General features: G+C 64.7%; 1 protein-coding gene across 9 annotated transcripts in view; it reads right to left on the reverse strand.

The window, feature by feature from the left end:
- The window catches only part of MAD1L1 (mitotic arrest deficient 1 like 1), a 145283-nt gene that overhangs the window by 59417 nt on the left and 66731 nt on the right, over window positions 1-19135 (reverse strand). For 7 of the 9 annotated variants that reach the window (XM_036311949.1, XM_036311948.1, XM_036311952.1 and 4 more), the window contains one exon: window positions 9964-10108. The exons of 1 other annotated variant lie outside the window; for it this stretch is intronic. In XM_036311949.1, the coding sequence (XP_036167842.1) occupies window positions 9964-10108 (145 nt within the window). Of the gene's footprint in view, window positions 1-9963; window positions 10109-12495; window positions 12670-19135 lie in introns of those variants that run through there. One more of the 9 variants, XM_036311954.1, reaches the window with a different exon arrangement.

The raw sequence follows: 19135 nt of genomic DNA on the forward strand, positions 1-19135 counted from the left end.
GGGCACAGGTGGTGGGCCCCGTGTGGGACACTTGCCACCAGGGGCACAGGTGGTGGGCTCCGTGTGGGGGACACCTGCCACCAGGGTCACAGGTGGTGGGCCCCGTGTGGGGGACACCTGCCACCAGGGTCACAGGTGGTGGGCCCCGTGTGGGGGACACCTGCCACCAGGGTCACAGGTGGTGGGCCCCGTGTGGGGGACACCTGCCACCAGGGTCACAGGTGGTGGGCCCCGTGTGGGACAGTAAAAGGACCAGAGCCTCGGCAGCAGCTTGGGAGGTGAGCACGGAGACTCGGCAGGAGCCGCTCCCCCAAACCAAAAGCAAGCAGCCACGGGCACCCTGGCCCTGCAGGGCCGCCGGCCCCTCACTTCCGAGTCTGAACAAGAGGGCAGCTCACCCCATGCTGTCCCCTGGGTCCCAGGCCCCCAGCCTGGCCCTCCAAGCCCGTGCTGTCTGCAGGTGCGGCCAGGGTCGGGTGCTGAGCTCCCTCTCTTCGCCTCCCGGGCACAGTGCCAGGTGCCACCCTAAGCACCTTAAAGTGGTGCCAGCACAGCTCTTGGCTCATGAGCGACACTCGACAGGTGTGGGCGACAGCGGATGGGGAAGGCTGGGAAGCCTCTGTGCGTGACGGGTCACAGCCCTCCCTCTGCCTGAGGAAGGGGGACTCGTCAGGTTACAACGATGCCACCTCCACCACGGCCGCCCCGGCAGGGACGGGGCTGAAGGAGCAGCATGTGGTGCCCACCCTCCCCGCCCACCCCCATGGCACGCGTCCCTCCAGCGACCGTCCGCCCTGCGCCTGCGCCTGTGCCTCCAGGCGCGGAGCGAGGGCCGAGAAGCCGTCACCGTCACGAGGACAGGCTGGGGGACGGCTTGCCCAGCAAGTCTCTGCGGGCTCCTGCGTCCTCCTGTTTACAAGCTGCTCACGCAGAGACACCGCCATGCCTAACGCATCCAATCACGCAGCCACGACGAGCCTCAGCAGAGGAGAGCCAGCCGGCCGCGCAGACAGCTCAGAAAGTGGTTTTGAAGCGCCCGAGCCCCGACTTGGGGAGGCGTCTGGCTCCCGCCTCCGCTGTCCACGGGCGCAGAGTAAGCACGACACGGCGCCCACCGCCCCGCTTCCGCGTGGCGACGGCCTGGCGCTGACACGTGCTCACTCTCAGTGGCAGGGCCGATTAGCATGTGAATCGCTGGCAGACAGGAGAAATGAAAGCGGGGAAGCTCTTTAATTAACTTTAATCCTCTGAAGCCCACGCAGCAGTGGCTCTGACAGCTCTCCAGCTCTCCAGCCCTCCCTGGGGTCCCCCCACCTCCGTGGCCTGGGGAGGCCTGAGGGGGGCTGGAGAGGGCCAGCGGCAAAGTGACATTTGGGGGTCCAACCCACCTCGTGCTGTGGTGACTGTCACTTGGGCCAAGCGGGCAGCCGGCAGCCGGGTTCCCACCTGCTGAGCGTGTCCTGGTTGCAGCATCCTCACAGACAGCCCTGCACGGGGATCCCGGCTTGTCCTTGCACAGAGGGGCCAGCTCCACCTGCAGGCGGCGGGGCCCAGCGAGCTCTGGGCCAGGCCTGGCTCCTTCCTGCTTGGCAGCACCCACACGGCCAGAGGGCAGCAGTGTGGAGTCCATGGTGGCTGCCCAGAGCCACAGGCCCAGGCCGGCCACTGGCGACGCAGCGCGCCCGGCTCTGCAGCAGCACAGGCTGCGGGCGGTGGGTGGGAGTGCCCCCGAGAGCAGGCAGGGCCCTGGGCGCGACCCTGGCCACAGCTGGCAGGGAGACGTGCGAGAGCTGTGGGGAGGCGGATGTCCAGGCCGGCAGAAGGGACAGCGGGAGGTGACCGAGGCGCACCTGTTGGCTGTTCTAAGGAGGTGCTTCTGTTGGCTCACGGCGCTCACTCAGCCTGCCCCCCACCCCGAGGAGGTGCCACCCCCTCTTTCTCCGCAGAGCATCCCAGAGCCGGATGCACAAGGCAGTGACAATGGGGACAGATTTGAGTGTCGCACTCTGGCCCCAGCCATTGCAGGGTTTCAGCTTGGACCACGTGAGGGCTGAGACACCAAACAGAAGCCACCTGGGCCTGAGCTGCAAGGAGGAGATGCCGAAAACGCACTAGGAATGGTGCTGCGGACTCACAAGCCCAGGTCCCTGCAGAGCCTGGCGTGAGGCCTGGGTGACCACGTGGAGGTGCGCCAACCGGCCCGGCAGCAGCAGGCTGGGCGAGGGGCCTGCGGGGCCCAAGGCACAACAGCTCGCTCGTGTGTGGAGGGCCCAGTGCGCCTACTCGCCGCTTCTGTGACACAGGAGCCAGGCAGGAAGGCTCACCAACACTCACCCCTGCGTACAGGGCATGCTCGCTCCCGAAGTCGCTGTGCCAGGGGGACGGAGTGGCATCGCTGGGCATCAGCCCGTGCGGCCTGCTCCCCATCCTCCTGGGTCTGGAGGAAGCAGAAGCTTTACGGGGAGAGCTGCGTGCCCCAAGGCCGTGGCAAGCAGAACCAGAACTGGAACCAGGCCCCTTGGACTGAGCCACTGTCACCCGGGGCCGAGGGACTCGGAGCCAGATCACGGAGGCGCCCACCTCACCCTGCTCTGTGCAGTCTGCGCTGCCCCCCAGGCCCGGGCTCTGGGGACAGGCCTGTCCGGGCCAGCCATGCTTGCCACCGCAGGCCAGCAAGTCCCGGCTGACGGCGATGGGAAGAGGGCTCAGCCCTGGCACTTCCTGCAGAGGGAGAGGCCCCTCCCGCCCCACGCGTCCCCTCACCACGCCCCCAGACCAGCTGGCCCTGGGCACTCAGACTGCCATCCCCCCGGGCTCGCGGGTGAGCAAGCTGCTCGAACAGACACCTCGTGAGATGTGCTGCGACCATCAGTGCCCCGGCGTGGGGGCTGCCTCCGAGGCTCTCCTAGAGCCGGCAGGGCCTTTCTCAGAGCCAGGAGCCCGCAGGAGCCCGGGGCAGAGAGCGCCGCTGGCTGTGACTTGGTCTGATTGACTCCCGCAGAGGACAGGGCCGTTTGTCAACTGACGCACTCGCTCCTCAGTCAGACCCCCGAGAGGCCGGCTCCAGGTGCTTGGGGAACGCCGACAGACACAACGAAAATTAAATGCAAACATTCTCCGGGGTCCTGGGAGGCCAGCACGCCCCCAGAGTGCCACACGCCCTCACAAGGACACTGGGCGCCGGCTCCTGCAGCACAGGGCGGAGCGGGCCAGCTGTCAGCAGGCGGCTCCAAGGGACAGCGCCCCCAGCTGGCAGCACCCCCACCCGCCCTGGCCACTCGCCATGCCAAACCCCAGGCCCTGCCTACAGCCTGTCTCTGAAAGCCCCAGGCCACTTGGACACAGGGTCCACGGGTGGGCGCCGGGTGCAGGGCTCCGCCCACTGCCCAGACCCTCCGGAGCAGAGGCGCACCACGTGAGGTCAGCACTGCAGAGCCCGCTGCCCACACACACCTCCTAGTCTAGAAGGAGAGAGCTCGGGAAGGGGCAGCTTCTAGAAACCAGGCCCTGTGCAGGGATGGCGCCTGAGTACCAGCTTGGGAACCCCTTCCAGAGCCAAGGTCCCTGGTGGGGGGCTGGCATAGCAGCGCCAGCACCACCCCGTGTCCAGGCCTCCCAGCAAACCCTGAGCCTAGGGAGCGATGTTATAAGCCTCGCTCAGGCCAGGGCAGAGCCAACCTCCACCACACAGATCCCACAGCACAGAGGGCAGGGCGGCCAGGCATCTACGGGGCCAGGGCCTGGTGGGTCACGTCTGCTGCCTGAGACGACCCTGCAGGACCCACTCGACAGATGGAGATGAGACTCCGGGACTCGGTGAAGGAGGAGGCTGTCAGGGCGAGGGCCCGGTTCCACCGCGGGCCCTACGGGCACCTCGAGCTCCCTTCACTGCCCCACCGGCTGGACCAATAGCCCCAGCCAACCTCTCCCTCCCCAAGCCCCCAGGGCTGCAGGCCAAGGTTATTTCTACGCTCTCCCTCTCCAGACACAGGGAAAGGCTGGCAATGACCTTCAGCAAAACAAGTGTTAGAATTGCGGAAAGGGGCCCAACATCGCCCTTGCCCTGCCCACAGCCAGAGCGTCCGGGCAGCACGGACACCGTCGACCAGTCGCCCTGAGCGATGCTGCAAACGCCTGGGGACAAGGCTCCGCCGCCTAATCCCAAGGTCACACTGGGGGGCTCGGGTCTGGAGGAAGTGCCTCCCCGCCTGGCCTTGTATGGGGCAAAGCTAACCAACGGAGAGCCGACGGCAACCGCACTCCCTGTGCTGCCGCCCACGGGATGATGGATGGTGTTTAATCCCGCCAGCCGGAGACACTGCATCGGTAAACACGGACCCAGCTTCCTTGCTGGTTAATCACTATTTCAATGGCCAGGGCTGGTCTTTGTCTACTAGACCCAGTGTTCCGTGGGGGCTTGTGGGAAAAACAGCTAAACTGCAAAAAAACCAACCGGCTTTGAAAACACGCTCACATGTACTCATACAGGCACACATGTAGACGCACACACGTGCACTCACATGCACATGCACTCATAAATGTGCAGACACTTGTGTGTATACAACCGCACTCACATGTACACACCATTACATGCACTTGCCGTCGCACATACACACCCGTGTTCACCCACACGCATGCGCTCTGACATCCACTGCCGGGCACGGCGGTGACAGACAGGCAGCGCCGTCTCACGCTGTCCTGACACACGGCCCCACCCAGCGCAGCCTCCTCTTCCGAAACAGGCCTTTGCAAATCCTAACCCAGAATTTTCAAAAGGACTTGTAAATGGGATTATGAGAAAAAAAATTAACGAAAATACAGTAATCTGGTGAACGTTGGTCAGCAGTCACTGCTACTCATGATGCTACTTGCGCAGGACCCAGGCCCGCAGCGGACACACATTTCCTAGAGAATAGACTGTGAGGAGGTAGACGCCGTCGCACTGCAGCGGGCCCAGAAGAGTAGGCGCCGGAGCGGCGGGGCAGCCAGTGCGCGCATCTCCCACTGAAAACCCAGGTGCGTGTGGAGACTGGATAAGCCCTGAGAGGCTGGCCGGGTGCCACGTGATGGCAAATCCCCCGGTTAGGGGAACCACTGCCCAGGCGAGCAAGAAAACCACACAGCCCAATGGGGCACGCGCCACGGGCATGCAGGCCCCGGGACCTGCCAGCTCCTCGGGCCCAGCACTTGCACGGTGGGGCCGCACCCAAGGAGAAGCCGGTGTGGGCAGAGGTCAGGGGAGAGAGCTGCCCAATGCACCAAAAATGCTGACCCGACCCCCCGCAGGCCGCCCAGGCCGTGCCCCCCAGGCCGGGAGCAGCAGAGGAGGCCGGCACCCTCAGCATCGCGGAGGCAGGCGCGGGAGTGGCCTGGAGGCGGCCCAGCGGCAGCGAGCGTGGGCTATTTTTAGCTGCGCACTGGAGAGGCAGCTGGCAGGGAGCCATGTCTTTGGCGTGACCCATCAATTTTCACCTGCAGCCACTTCCTTTCCTCTCAGGATGAAGGTTATTCAAAGATTTGGATTTCTTCGAAATTGAGTTAAGAGAGAACAGGTCTCCACACGATGAGAGGGATTTAATCGTCAGCAAGGACATGGGCTGGCACAGCCGTCCTCCCAGGCCTGCCAGACCCTCAGCCTCCGCAGGACGCCCAGGGCTGCGCCCGCCACGCCTGCTCCACCCTGTGCCTCAGCCTCTCCCAGTCAGTCAGAGCCCTGCCCTGGGGAGGGCAGCCTGTGGTCAGCGCTGGCCCCTCCGTCTGGGACACCAGGACACGGTGCACTGAGGAAGGCGGCCCTGCCTCGGGACCAGTCCCAGGAGAGCTGACAGCTCCCTGCGGGACGGCCTTTCCACGCAGCACGTCAGAAACGCACATGCGATGCGGGGAGGAACAGCAGGTCACCCACACCCGCCCCTCCCACCTCACCAGCGCCCCCCATCTCCACACCGCCCTCAGGCCACGGTGGTGCCCCCTCCCCATCTCGGAGCGAAGAGCTCTGAGATGGAGCGAGCTGGACACCACATGGAGGGCCGGCCACAGAAGACGGGCAGGGAGGGAGCGCCTCCGTGTTTCCTCGGTGCCACCTAAGACCACAGCTTTGAGCAGAGGAAGGCACCCGTGAGGAGCCCTGTTAACAAGATTAGCAGCTCAGACTCCAGGGACGGCTGTGCGAGGAGAGCACGCATCTCTGGTCTCTGCCCGAGCAGCGTGGACATGAGCCGCTTCTCTCCCAGGGAAGAGGCTCCTGTGGGCGACGCAGCGCCAGAGCCCAGGCCGCCGGGCGCAGGGTCACGCGGGAGGGGCCGACCTCCTCTCCCTGCGCCGAGTCCCTGTGCTTGGTGACGCCTCACCTGACCCTCGAGTCCCCCGGACGCCCCATCCAGGCTCCCGGTCTGAGTCACCACGCTCAGAGCAGCAGCCACGGGAAGCCGGAGAATCTGAGACGCGCAGCCACCGGCGGTGCGATGCAGGCCGACGGCGAGTGGCACCAGAGGAGGCGTGGGAACCAGACCCTCTGCCTGGCCCTCACCTCCGCCTCCCCTGTCCTGTGCCCACCTCCCAGGCGCAGGCGGGGCGCAGCTCAGTGCAGGGAGAGCTGGCGGGAAACACTCTGCGCTGGGGACAGGCCAAGCGGCCCAGACATGGAAGGTGAACCCATGTCCTCAAGCCCTGAGCACATGAGTACAGACTCAGAACTGCCAGGACTGGGAAGCCACTGAGACGCCCTGCATCAGGCGAGGGTCAGCAGGCTGGCCCCACAGACGGCGGGACATTATGCAGCGAGAAGAAGAAATGAGCGGCCGCCATGAAGAGACACAGAGGAACCTCGGCTGCAGGTGACTAAGTGCGGAAGCCAGTCTGACAGGCCGCGGGCTGCGGGCGGCACCTGTGTGACGCCCTGGAACAGGCAGCACAGAGGGGACAGTGACAGAGCACGGCCGACACTGCCTGTCCACGCTCGGCGCTGTGCGGAGACCCTGCATCCTGCCGGCAACACCAGAGCCCCTCTGGGCAGGGAAGACTGAACCTGGTGAGAGAGAAGGGCCCTGCAGCCTCCTGTGTCCTCCTGGTTGGACTGGGCACCTGGGAGAGCAGTCGGCCAGTAAGAGCAGCGTCAGTACGCCTGAGTGGAGGCTACGCCAGGGCCCGGAGACTGGCTGGGGGGGCACGGAGACTGGCTGGGGAGCCCTGCAGAGAGCGTGGGGCTGGCAGGTGGGGCCTGGGGTGGGGTGGGGACATGAAGCATCACCCGAGGGTGTGCAGCCTGCCCTCCGGACGCCGCGGGCTGACCTATGGTGGGGCGTCTGGACCTGGAGCTGACCCACTGGCCTGGAGCCTCCAAGCAGGAGAGGGCCCTTCCCAAGGTGCTGAAGGGACCACTATGTGGTGTGCTGACTATGAGATGCGGAGGCCCTGAGGCCCCGGTGGCTGCGGGGCTGGTGCAGGTGCTGGCTGGCAACTCCAGCAGCCGGCAGCCAGCTATGCTCAGTGCGGCCTCGTGCGCCCAGCTGCCCCGCAGGTAGATGTCACTGCAGCTGCGCAGCCTGAGCTGCCTGCCCCTGCAAGCAGTGGCCCGAGGCGACCACCGGCGGCCCTCAGACCGTGCCTGGCAGGCGCGGTCCTGAGGAGCCTGTCCTGCTCTGGCCGCCCTGGCTGAAGTGTGGCCGGCCTCCAGCCAGCCCTGGCTCCGGGGGGGCCAGCGGAGAGCGATCTCTGTCCCAAGTCCCCACAGCAGCAGGTGTCCTGTGCCTTTAGGTGAGGAGACACAGCGGCCAGGTCCCCTGAACAAAAGCAGGGCCTCGTGCAGCCCCCGGCAGCGAGGGGCAGCAAAGTGCTGACGCCACGTGAGGCCCTCAGAGGACAGGCGCCGAGAGCTCCAGAGGCCCCAGCACCAGGCAAGCAGCACTGGACAGACTGTACAACTAGCACCGAGTCACCTGAGGTGAACAAACGACAACCGACAGCCTGGGGAACGAGACACCCGCCACGGACGCCAACAGCAGGCACCGCCCTCAGGTGCGGCCACACGTTGGCCTTCCCTGCACAGCAGACGGCGGTCTGAGCGCCGCTCGGCACTAGGTCTGAGCAGCCTCCCCTGTCCTCCCAGGAGCGCTCTGTGCTTCCCACTCGGGGGGTGGGGGGTGGGGGCGGGGAGGGCGCAGCTCAGCCTCCGTCTCTCACCCGCGGAAGGTCAAGTCCAGACCTGCCACCGCCCAGCATCACGCAGCTTCACCCCATCTGCCCCCGGCCAGCCCTGGAGCAGGCAGCTCCTCCAGCGGCCTGAGAGCCAGCCCTGGCGAAGCTGGGGAGCTGTCACCTCCTCTCCTGCGTCCGCACGCCTGGTCTGACGGTAGCGGCACCGGCAGCTCCTTCTTGCCTGTCCTCTCGTCAGCTCTCCACCAACAAGGCCACAATCCCCAGGCCTTCCTTCACAAACAGGGAGCCCGCAGGTCTCCACCCAACATCAGCTCCCGAAAACTCCTCCTGTGCGTCCCATCATAGCTAGCAAGTGTGTGTGGGTATGCATGTATGTGGGTGCGTGTGTGTGTACATGTGTGTGGTATGCATGTGTGCGGGTATGCATGTGTGCGGGTATGCATGTGTGCGGGTATGCATGTGTGTGCATGTATGTGTGCGCGTGCATGTGTGTGGGTGTGCATGTATGTGGATGCATGTGCGCGCATGTGCGCGGTATGCATGTGTGCGCGTGCATGTGTGCGGATATGCATGCGTGTGTGGGTGTGCATGTGTGTGGTGTGCGGATATGCATGTGTATGGCTATGCATGCATGTGGGTGCATGTGTGTGGTGTGCGTGCATGGGTGTGTGTGTGTTGGTCTCTCCTGCCTGCCCGCCCTCCTGGACTGTAGTTGTACCAGGGCCCTGACACCCTGTCATGGCGCCTCATGTCCAGCAGACGTGGCAGACACGACAGAGATGGGGGAGGGAGAGGAGTCCGCGAGGCCCTCAGTGTTAGCTCCCATGACTGAGCCAGCTGACCAGGCCAGGGCCTTGCCCCTTCCGTGCCAGGAGGCAGCCGGAGGACATGGGAAGTGTCTGCCCTGGGGGGCCGCCCACCAAGCCCAGGCTTCCGAGGCAGCACCTGGGGCCTGTGAGGCGGGGGGGCCCTGGACAGCCACGTGGCGCCAAGACCACACGCCGGCTTCTCTGAGGACGGCCGGGCACGGTGATGGCTGGCAGAGACCCCACACGCCTGAATGCTGGCACCTGGCTCGCTTTGTGAGAGCTCCGTCGTCAGGAGGCCAGCGGCAAGGAGAGCAGTCTCCATCAGAAACGACGAGAGCGGCTGCCTGCCAGACTGCACCTCCTGAGGGCCGCGGCCGCGCAGCCTGGCCTGGCCGGGGGGGGGGGGGGGGGGGGAAGCACCTGGAGACAGATTCGGGCTTCTCCTTCCCCGTCCCCTAAGATGGCGGCATCTTTAATGAGCTCCACACAGACACTCAGACGCACTCTCCAGGGAGGTCCTCCTGTGAAGCCAGAGCCCACAGCTCTTCAGGCAAAGAACAGACGAGGACGTATAGGCCCAGCAGAATGGACACGGCGAATCCTTGCTCCAAACTCAAGTGTGGAAGGGAGGGGGAGAGGGCTGCCCCCAAAACCCAGGACGCACTGGGGCCCACAGAGCTGTCCAAAGGCAGGCTCCGCCCACAGGGACTCCAGGTTGGAGAGCTCCTGACAGCATGCAGCGCCCTCCTGCCGATCAGGACCCCGCCACAGCCTGCGGCCCCGGGGCGCTCTGCCTGAGCCGCTGAGCAGGGCTGAGCGAGGCGTGAGGCCGAGGCACGTGAGGCGTGTGCGCTGAGCGTAGGGGAGATCCCGGCAGACGTGGGTGCCGGGACAAAACACAAGTGGCTGAGGTGGGGCTGGGCTGGGTGCTGCTGACCTGGGCAGGCCCGGCCTGACCGGTGACCGCCGCCTGCCTGCCCGCCCCCCGCAGCCGTACCTTGGTCAGCAGCAGGACCCGCTTCTGCAGCCTGCGGGCCAGCGCCTCCTGCGTCTCGCGCTTCTTCCTCTCCTCCAGCAGCTGGGCGCTGACCTGGCGGACCTCCTCCTGCAGCTGCTGCCTGACCTTGTCCAGCTCCCGGACGCTGCACAGACAAGGCAAAGGGCGGAGGATGAGGCTGGGCCCGCGCAGCACCCCAGTCGCAGGCCCACCAGCCCCAGCCCGACGTCACTCAGGCTCAGAGCAGAGCCGCACGTGCAGCCGTGTCACTTCCTCCCAAACAGCTCCTCGGAGCCTCTCAGGAGCCTCTGCTCCCAGCGGACCCAGGGCGATCCCAGCAGGCGGGCGCCCCACACACAAGGGGGAAACCGAGGCCTGAAGGGGCTCTAGCTCAGAGCAGCGCTGCCTGCATCGCGCCAGGTGAGCGGCTCCACGCTGCAGGGAATCGAGCCCCAGACCCAGCCTGGCCCGAACTCCTACCTCAGCTCCGACACCAACGCGGGGTCCCACAGGTCCTCTAGGCCAGCTCAGGAGGCCGCTCCGCTGACCCTGGGCCCTGCCCTTCCTGTCACCCCTGCTCTTAGCATCCTGCCCTCTGTGCTCGCAGCACCCTCCCTGGGTCCATGGCCGGGCCTTCCCCTCAGACTCCAGATAAGGATGGACACTTGGCTTAGAGCCTCTCATGCTCCCAACCGCCCACAGACTGACCTCAACCTCTCGGCGTGGGGGTGGTGCCTTCAGAGTCTGGTTTCGCACTCTTTCCCTAATGGCCACTGTCCTTCCCAGCCCCGCCCCGTGGCCTCTGCCCCGCCCTGCCTCTGAGGGCTTCCGAGGGAGAGTCCATGACTAAGGAGAGCAGTGGGGGGCCCGGATGAGGGACGGTGATGGGGGGCTGCCGCTGGGAGAGAGCAGGGCGAGGCTCAGCACAGGGCTGCACCGTGGGGCAGGTGCCCTCAGAATGGCCTACAGGAGGGCACGGGGCAGGGCAGACGGAGCAGGGCCATGTGGGAAAAAGGGTGCAAGAGACCACATGAACTAAGACCAAGCGCAGGGACCTGGAGACGCGGCGGCACTGGCCAGAGGGCTCACTTGGTATGTAAACTCCATGGGACGCAGAGGCCAGCGTGTGGCCATGGGGGTGGCAGGGTCCTGACCACACTGCAGAGGAGGACAAGGCGGCACACGCAGGGGCTGGCCTCCCCAAGAGCAAAGTTCCCAGGAATCCAGTGCACAGTGCGCGAGGGGGCTTTTCCAAACGCCCGCTGAAGGGTGTCCCCCCGCACCCCCCCCCCCCCACAGCCGCAGGAGAGGGGACCTGGCCTTGCGGAGCTCTCCGTGCTGCCGCCTCCACGCCCAGTGCTGCCGCCTCAGCCTTTCTTGTGAAGTAAAAAGAAAACTCATAAAACATTAAACCTCCAGCTCCAGCCTCACGTGACCCTGGGGTCGCTAGCATTTCTGTGACCTTTGGGAGTTCAAAATGAAGTGCTCAGTTCCTGGGGAGTTGGCACCTTTATCGATCATTTGCCCGCTCGACCGTGTCTGAGCTGCGCACTGTGCCGGCCCCGGCGCCGCTTTCATGTCATCTTCTCAGACAACGTCCCGCCAAGAGCCCACTTCCAGGGACATGGAAGGACACGAACTCGCAGCAGCGGGAGGCATCCCATGGCCTTCCTCTGACACCGCAGGCCGCCCGCTCATGGCCCACCCATGGCCACAGCCCGCCGTCCCTGCTCCCCTCCTCCAGCTCCAGCCCGCCCCCCGCAGTCCTGCTGTCCGGGTGGTGCCAGGACCAGCAGCCATCACGCTCACCCTGTGGTGTGGATGGCCTCAGGTCTGGCATCGCCCCGGCAGGACCTGCTGGGAGGACAGTGCCCTCCGGGGAGCCCAGCGCAAGCCACACACTAAGTCTTGCCCACAGTCAACATAACACGGGCGTCAACATCCAGCAGCTACTGCCAGACCCCGAATGCAGAACAAGAGGGACTCTGGGCCGCGCAGGCCTCCTCGGCGACCCTGACAGGCCTTTCCCGCAGGCAGACCTCACATGGGGCCGCTTCCCACAAGCATCCCATAGGACGGACAGGGGTCTCCGGGGGGCCGACACCAACACGCCTGCAGATGCGTCCGTATGAACGAGGACCATAAAGCCTTACTTGCACGTACGCAAACCCGGAGCATCTGAGGGCACAGCCCTCCTACCCTGTCCCACAGCCTCTCCTTCGGTCCCTCCAGCCAGGCCTCGGCCCCCCGACTATCCCAGCCACACCCTGAGCACGAGGCACCTGGGAGGGTCTGGCAGTGTCCTGGGAAAGCCCTTGGCAGCAGGCCCGGCCCGTCGGCAGCTGAGGTCTGGTCACGTCGTCAGATGCACTTTGCTGAGCCCCTCTCCCCGCCCCCCGCCCCCGGGACTCAGGCGACGGCAGAAGCAGGAGCCGAGTCACACTCGGGGCAGGCATGCCGGGCCACACAGGACACGTCACACACAGGAACCCGAGGAGGGGCCCTGCCCCCATTCCCGACGAGGGAACAAACCTGTTGAGGGCAGGCGGCTGCGATGGCAACACAGGCTCCGATCCAGACCAGAGCCCCGTCCACCGAGGGCCGCCCCTCCCCAGGGGCCTGGCTTGGCCAACACGGCGGGACAGGCCGAGGGTGCGGGGTGAGACCTCGGGCTCCGTCATCTTGCCACAAGGCTGCTTGGGCGCGTGTGGGGAGGAGGGAGACCAGAGGCAGGAGGGGCAGGCGGCCTGTGCTCCGGTCCGCTCGGGCTGCCTGGAGCGGAGCGGAGGCGCCAGGCCCACGTGGCCTGCAGCTGTCTTTATTTTTACCATCTGACCCCGATCCTGAGTGCCTCCAAGCGTCAGTACACATTTCTCTGAAAGAATTAACATCTAAACACTGGAAACAAAAGCAGAGAATCAGCAAAGCAGAGGCTGAAATAATTGCCAATCAAAGGAAGGCCCCAGGAGGAGGCTGACTGGCCTCCCCGCCCCCTCGGAGGAGCTCCCTCCAAACTCCCTCCCCTCCCATGTGTGTGCCTCCCCCGAGCAGCGAGGCCACGGGAAGCATCCCGTCCGACCTTGAGGCGTGAGAAGGAAAATGACCGTCAGCAATTCCAATTCCATCCCACCCGCCATGAATCACCCACCCAGCTGATCAGTTCCCAGCAGGTCGTCGCTGGTCGGGGTGCCTCCAATCACTGAGGGGAGCCCAGGCGAGGCCTGGTCTGGGTGCCAGGTGCACAGCAGCACGTGCTCCTGCCAGGCACAGAGGCCCAGGCACTAAGGACGCGGCAGGGACCAGCGGGCAAGCCCAGTGAGCCCCTGGCCATCCTGGCTGCAGCCCTGGGAGCCGGCGACCCCCGGGAATTAGGGCAGTTACGGAAGCAGCCCCGTGCTCCTGTGGCTTGGAGAGGGTACCGGTGACACGGGTGCGGCGGTGCTGGCCCGGGGCGGGCATGGGCTTTCACATGCATCACCTCCCGGAGGCCTCATAGCCCAGGACGAGGGCCTGTGCACTGCCCCAGGTCCTAACACAGGCAGGAGGCCGGGCCAGGAGCCGATGGACGGCCACGCTGGCCGCCGGGACGGGCCCTGCCCCCGCCCGTCTCTGTGAAAGAAGTTTTACTGGGACACAGCTTCCCTCCTCATATGCGTGCTCCTGTGGCTGCTTTCCTGGGACAGGCTGTGTGGCCCCGCCTCCCTGGACCCTCGCAGAGGCAGGCGTTGGCACTGCCCTCCCACCGCCCGGTCTGAGGGACAGCGGGGCAGAGCTGTGGAGGCAGGCAGACTCCTGCCGGACCAGCTCCCGGCCTGGAGCCGACAGCAGGAAGCCCTGCAGCCTGGCAGGCCCCGGCCCTGTGCTGCTGGTCCTCCCCAGGGGCCGGGCCCCGGGACTGATGGCACCCGTCTGGCAGCTCGGGATCGGCTGTGGGCACAGGGTGCTGAGGAGGGGCTCCCGGAGCAGTCGTGTGTCCCGACCTGCTCAGTTCCACTCCTCCCGGCGAGGCCACGGCCACCAGAGCTGGGCGGCCTCCGAACATGCCCCGCCTCCTTCCCAGTCCAGCCCTGGCTCCCTCTGCCTAAGGAAGGCGGAGCCACCGGCCTGGGGGGAGGGGGGAGGGGGGAGGGGGTGGGGGGCGGCACCCACGCAAGGCAGAGGGAGGGCGCTTGGGCAGAGAGCCCAGGGTGGATGGGGTTGGGACTCGGAGAAATAAGCTTCAGACACCCTGAGCAGCCCCGTGACAGGGATGTGGTGACAAGTGGGTAGATGTGGGTGGCAGCCCCCCAGAACCCCATTCGCAACTCTGATGCTGAGGTGCCAGTGCCCCCACAACCAATGGCAGAAGCCGACGCCTGGGCAAGTGCACACAGGGCTCCACCAGCCCGCACTTTGCTGGTGCCTGGCCACTCTGCTGTCCATCTTCCATCATCGTGCTGCCCTGGCCTCGCACAGGGAGTCCGTCACCGAGTGAGAGGCCCTGCGTGGAGGCTGGCGTCTCTCCTGGAGCATCGCCCTCTCCCCAAGCACCTGACCCCAGGTCACAGAGCCGCTCCCTGCAGTGGCCCTGAGAGAGCACTGGCTTCTCTGCCGTGACCTCCTGGGGAGGGCGAGGGCGAAGGTGAGGGCCACCTGCTCCCGTCTCCGTCTCCGCATCAGCCAGCAGCTGTGGCCTGCGCCCAGGGGCTCGGGGCTCAGAGAGTTGGCACTGGACTCCACGCAGCTCATTCCCTCTTGAACCTCAAGGACTGACTCAGAGAGCTGACTGCAGAGGCAGGGCCAGTGCTGGGAGCTGGGAGTGCTCTCTGCTGACGCGCGGGAGCATGTGCCAGGCGACCACCGGGGAGGAGGCCTCGGGCTCTGACCCCGCGGGGAACGTGGCACCAGGGACAAAGGTTCCGAGGGCCTGGCGGTGCAGGCCAGCCCGGGGCAGCTGCGAGGAGACTCCCAACAGAACGAGGCCGGACCATGTTCCCTGTGGCCGGGGCTGAAGAAGCAGGAGCATCGTGGGCACCTGTCCGGCCGCCAGCACCTCCCAGCAGGACCAAGAACCAACAAGCGGCCGTCCTGCTCAGGGCTCTCAGAGAAGCGAGCGGCCCCTGCCCGAGCACACTCCTCTCCACACTCCTCTCGGTGGCAGGACGGTGGGAGGAGAAACCTCTGCCCTGAGGAGTCGGCAGCTAACAGAGGGACACGGCAGGGCGTGCCCAGAGCAAAGAAGTGTCAGACAGGAGAGACTGGTCTGGGCAAAGGCCCGGGTGCTCGGGCAGGGGGGAGGGTGCCCACAGGCCCTGGTCCAGGAGGAGCAGGGAGCAGCACAAGTCCGAGGGAAGTCTGCCGTGTCGGGAAGGAGAGGGCACAGGGGGAAGGCTGTGGCGCTACACACACACTTCACTTTCGGAGGCTCCTGACGGAGAAAGGAGCCTGTCCCCGTGGAGACAGCCCCCCTGGCCGGGCATGGCACTGGCCCCAAGGCCAGGTGAGGAGAAGGAGCGCGTGACCTCCAGGTCCTGACTCGGGTCCCTGCAAGCCGGGCGCAGTGACCGGGGAGCCACTGTGCACCGTATCTCCCTGGGGCACACCGCCCAGCCCACGCGGTGCCCATCACACGAACAGCCAGCGGAGAGGGCGCTCGGGGGCGCGGCTGCTGCACTGAGGCCTGCGCCGGGCCATCTGCGGGGAGCAGATTAGAGACAGGAAATGCAGCTGGTGAGAAGCGAGCCCGAGAAAAGGCTTCCTGCGCATTGTGCGGAGCCATTGTTGCGGATGTACGGCGCCGCTCACCGCCCCTCTGAGAGCCGCTGGGTTTCCTGGGCATCCAAGCAGCTGCACCTCGGCTGCCCCGCCAGACCCTGGTGACCCTGGACTCGGAGCAGAAAGGATGGAACGGAGCAGACATGGGGCCGGGCGGGGCACGAGGGCCGAGGATAGGGCCTGTGCCCAGGACCTTGGGGGCACGGCCACGTTCCCGCTGCCAGGAGACCCCCAGCAGTGTGAGCCTCTACTCCCAGCTCACCCAGCACACACTGCCATCGCCGGTGACAAGGGTGGCCTCCTGAACCACAGGCTCGTGGAGATGGCCCGCTCAGGACAGGAGGCATCAAGGAGCAGAGCTCCCGCTCAGGTCAGCCCAGCCTCCAGTTAGGGCCGCAGCTCACACAGCCGGGAACTGACCAACAGCACCCCTGTGTGCGGACACAGGGGTGCGCGCCCCCCAGGACACAGCAGGGAATAAACGTCCCAGAACACAGTGGTGGGCGTGAGCCGCCAGGCCTCTCCCATATCACACTCTCCCAAATCTCCACTCCACTGTGCCGCCTGCCTCCAGACAGCTGAGCCGTCCCCTTGGGAGAGGGTGTGCCACCTGTGCCCCAGCGCAATGCCACCTGGACAGGCTCGCCCATGGGGCCCGCTGCAGAGCGCCCACTTCAGGATGAGAGAGTAGGTGGTTTTTACTGCGTCCCGATGCTGTCCAAACATCCGCTCTGACTCGGGAAGTCCCGTCCCCCAGCGAGGAGCTGCACCAGGAGCAGCGGCGCCTTCCCTGCGGCCCACCCACCGTCCGCCCCGCGGCCTATGACTTGCCTGCTTAGGACACTGGTTTCTTTTTTAAAAATATTTTTTTATTGATTTCAGAGAGGAAGAGAGAGGGAGAGAGAGATAGAAACATCAATGATGAGAGAGACGTTGATCAGCTGCCTCCTGCAGGCCACCCCCCAACTGGGGATGCAGCCCACAAGCCGCGCACACGCCCTGACCAGGAACTGAACTCCTCATTCATGAGCCAATGCTCAACCACGGAGCCCCGCCGGCCGGGCTGGTTTCTTGTTTTGACTCCTTGGCTCTGTGGACGAAGGGGGCCACTGCTAACCTGACAGCTCAGGGAAGGCCTGCGTGAACCTTGCACACTCAGAGACCTAAAGTCACCACAAAGGACGGTCTGAGATTCACAGTTTAAATTAAAAAACAGTTTAGCCCTGGCTGGTGTGGCTCACTGGATAGAGCGTTGGCCTGTGGACTAAAGGGTCCCAGGTTCTATTCCGGTCAAGGGCACAGGCCCAGGGTTGTGGGTGGGCTCGATCCCCAGTAGGGGGCGTGCAGGAGGCAGCCGATCCATGATTCTCTTTATATTGATGTTTCTATTTCTCTCTCCCTCTCCCTTCCTCGCTAAAATCAATAAAAATATATTTAAAAAATAAAAATAAATAAAAATAAAAAGCACTTTATGGTGGGCAGTCATGTCCTCAGCCAGTATCTTCCCTGACAAATTTCAACTTTGACCTTAACTTGTATTTCCCCTCTTTCCGGACCCCTCATGGCACAACCAGTGCGCCAGGGCGGAGGCCACAGACCCCGCTACTGTTACTGTTACCTTGTTCCTGGCTGATTGCTAACTGTCCTGCACCCACCTGTGTAAGGAAGCAGGTGTCCATCATTTCATTTTTCATCCAATCCCAGAGGTTTCCCCGCTTTGCTCTCTCCCGCCTCCCTCGTCGATCACCAGTAGAGTTCATGTCACCCACTGACGAGACGTCTCCTCGTTTGACTAATGAATAAAATAAGGTGAGAACCACCATCTCCGGAGCATCACCCCAATCCATCGAGGTTCTGCTTCCCGGCAATTGTCGACAGTTTGGCTCAAATTCGCAAAAGTTCTTCACAGGTTTCGATGTTTCTTACGTTAACAGTTATGAAGAGCTATGTTGTTTAATTTCCACCTAATTGTGAATTTTCCAAATCTCCTTCTGCTATTGCTTGCTCACTCCGTGAGGAGTCAGGTCTGGGGGGACAGGTGGCACGGAACAGACCGACCCGTGTGACTCGGAACCTTCTAATGAGAAGTGCTCTGGGGCCACAAGCTCGCTGGATGCCCCGAGGCTGGGGAGACCATGTGCTCCTTCAGTCCTGCAGGGCCTCCTGGCTACGCCCTCGCCTACGAATGGGATGAGTCCCGCCTGTGAGCCTCTCGAACCCATTCCAGGGGAGGACATACAGGAAGCACCACTGCGGCCCTGCATTCCCACCAGTGACTCTGGACACACCGTGGGCATGACAGGAACGGGAGTCCTTCCTAAGCCGCGTGCTGACGGTCACTGATGGTCACTGACACCAGGGCTACACTAGGAGTTACCAGAAATGTCTCACACAGAAAGGGGCTCAACCTCAAGGGGAGGGGAGAAAGCCCCAGGGCACCAGGACAGCCGGCTGGGCTCCTATGCCCCTACCCCTCCCTCCCTCCCTCCCTCGGAGCTGCGCCCTGGGGACAGGGACCAGGCTGCCCGGGGCCAGCCGAGGTCAGGGCTCCCAGGGCCTCCTCCTGGCCTGCGGCATCCCCGCCCCCAACCCGGCTCCGCCCGAGCGCTCCCCACTCTTTCAGGAGGAGCCCGCTCAGCAATCCCGAGGTGCGAGGTACAGCAGCAATAGGAGGCAGCGGCTGGTGACAAAGGAAGTGCTTCTCTGCACACAAATCCCTCCTGGGAAGCGGATGGAAGTGGCCATCTGGCTGAGATTAGCATCCCAAAGCAGCACCCACACACAGGCAGAACTTCCACGCAGCCATTTCCATGACAATCACATGAAGTGCTGAGGAAGCGTTTGCAGAAAGACTATCCCAACTGCATCTCAACTTCCGCTGCAGTGAGGAGAGCTGGGCCTGGCGGCTGGACCACCCTGCTCTTCCGGCAGCCTCCTCTGACCACGCCAGGCCAGGGGAGCGCTCCCTCCTGGGAGCCGAGGGGCACGGCCCTGCTGGCACCTGCCGATGGCCCTGTGACGTCAGCCTCCCCATCACAGCTGGCCTGTGACATTCACTCACTCCGTGCCCCTCAGATGGACAACGACCCTGTAAGGTCCCCAGAGAGCACCCCACACCTGCGAGGGGTCGTCTAACGTGTTTTCAACAAACAAGCAATAGAACAGCCAAGCGGCCAGAGCCCAGGGCTGGGGACACGTGGAGAGCTGGCAGCCGGCCATGCCCTCAGCTCAGGCAGAGGAGGTGGCCTCCACACCAGCAAGGGACAGAGGTCACACTCAGAACACACAGGGAGCAAGGGCCACCGCAGGCACCGGTCTCCAGGGGCTCCCAGGCCAGGGCCATGCTGACCAGGAACTGCTGAGCTGGCAGCACCTGTCACACCCACGTCCACAGGGGACGCTACTGGAGGACGGTCCA

The sequence above is a fragment of the Myotis myotis genome, unplaced genomic scaffold (genome assembly GCF_014108235.1).
Source record: "Myotis myotis isolate mMyoMyo1 unplaced genomic scaffold, mMyoMyo1.p scaffold_m19_p_6, whole genome shotgun sequence".
Lineage (NCBI taxonomy): Eukaryota > Metazoa > Chordata > Mammalia > Chiroptera > Vespertilionidae > Myotis > Myotis myotis.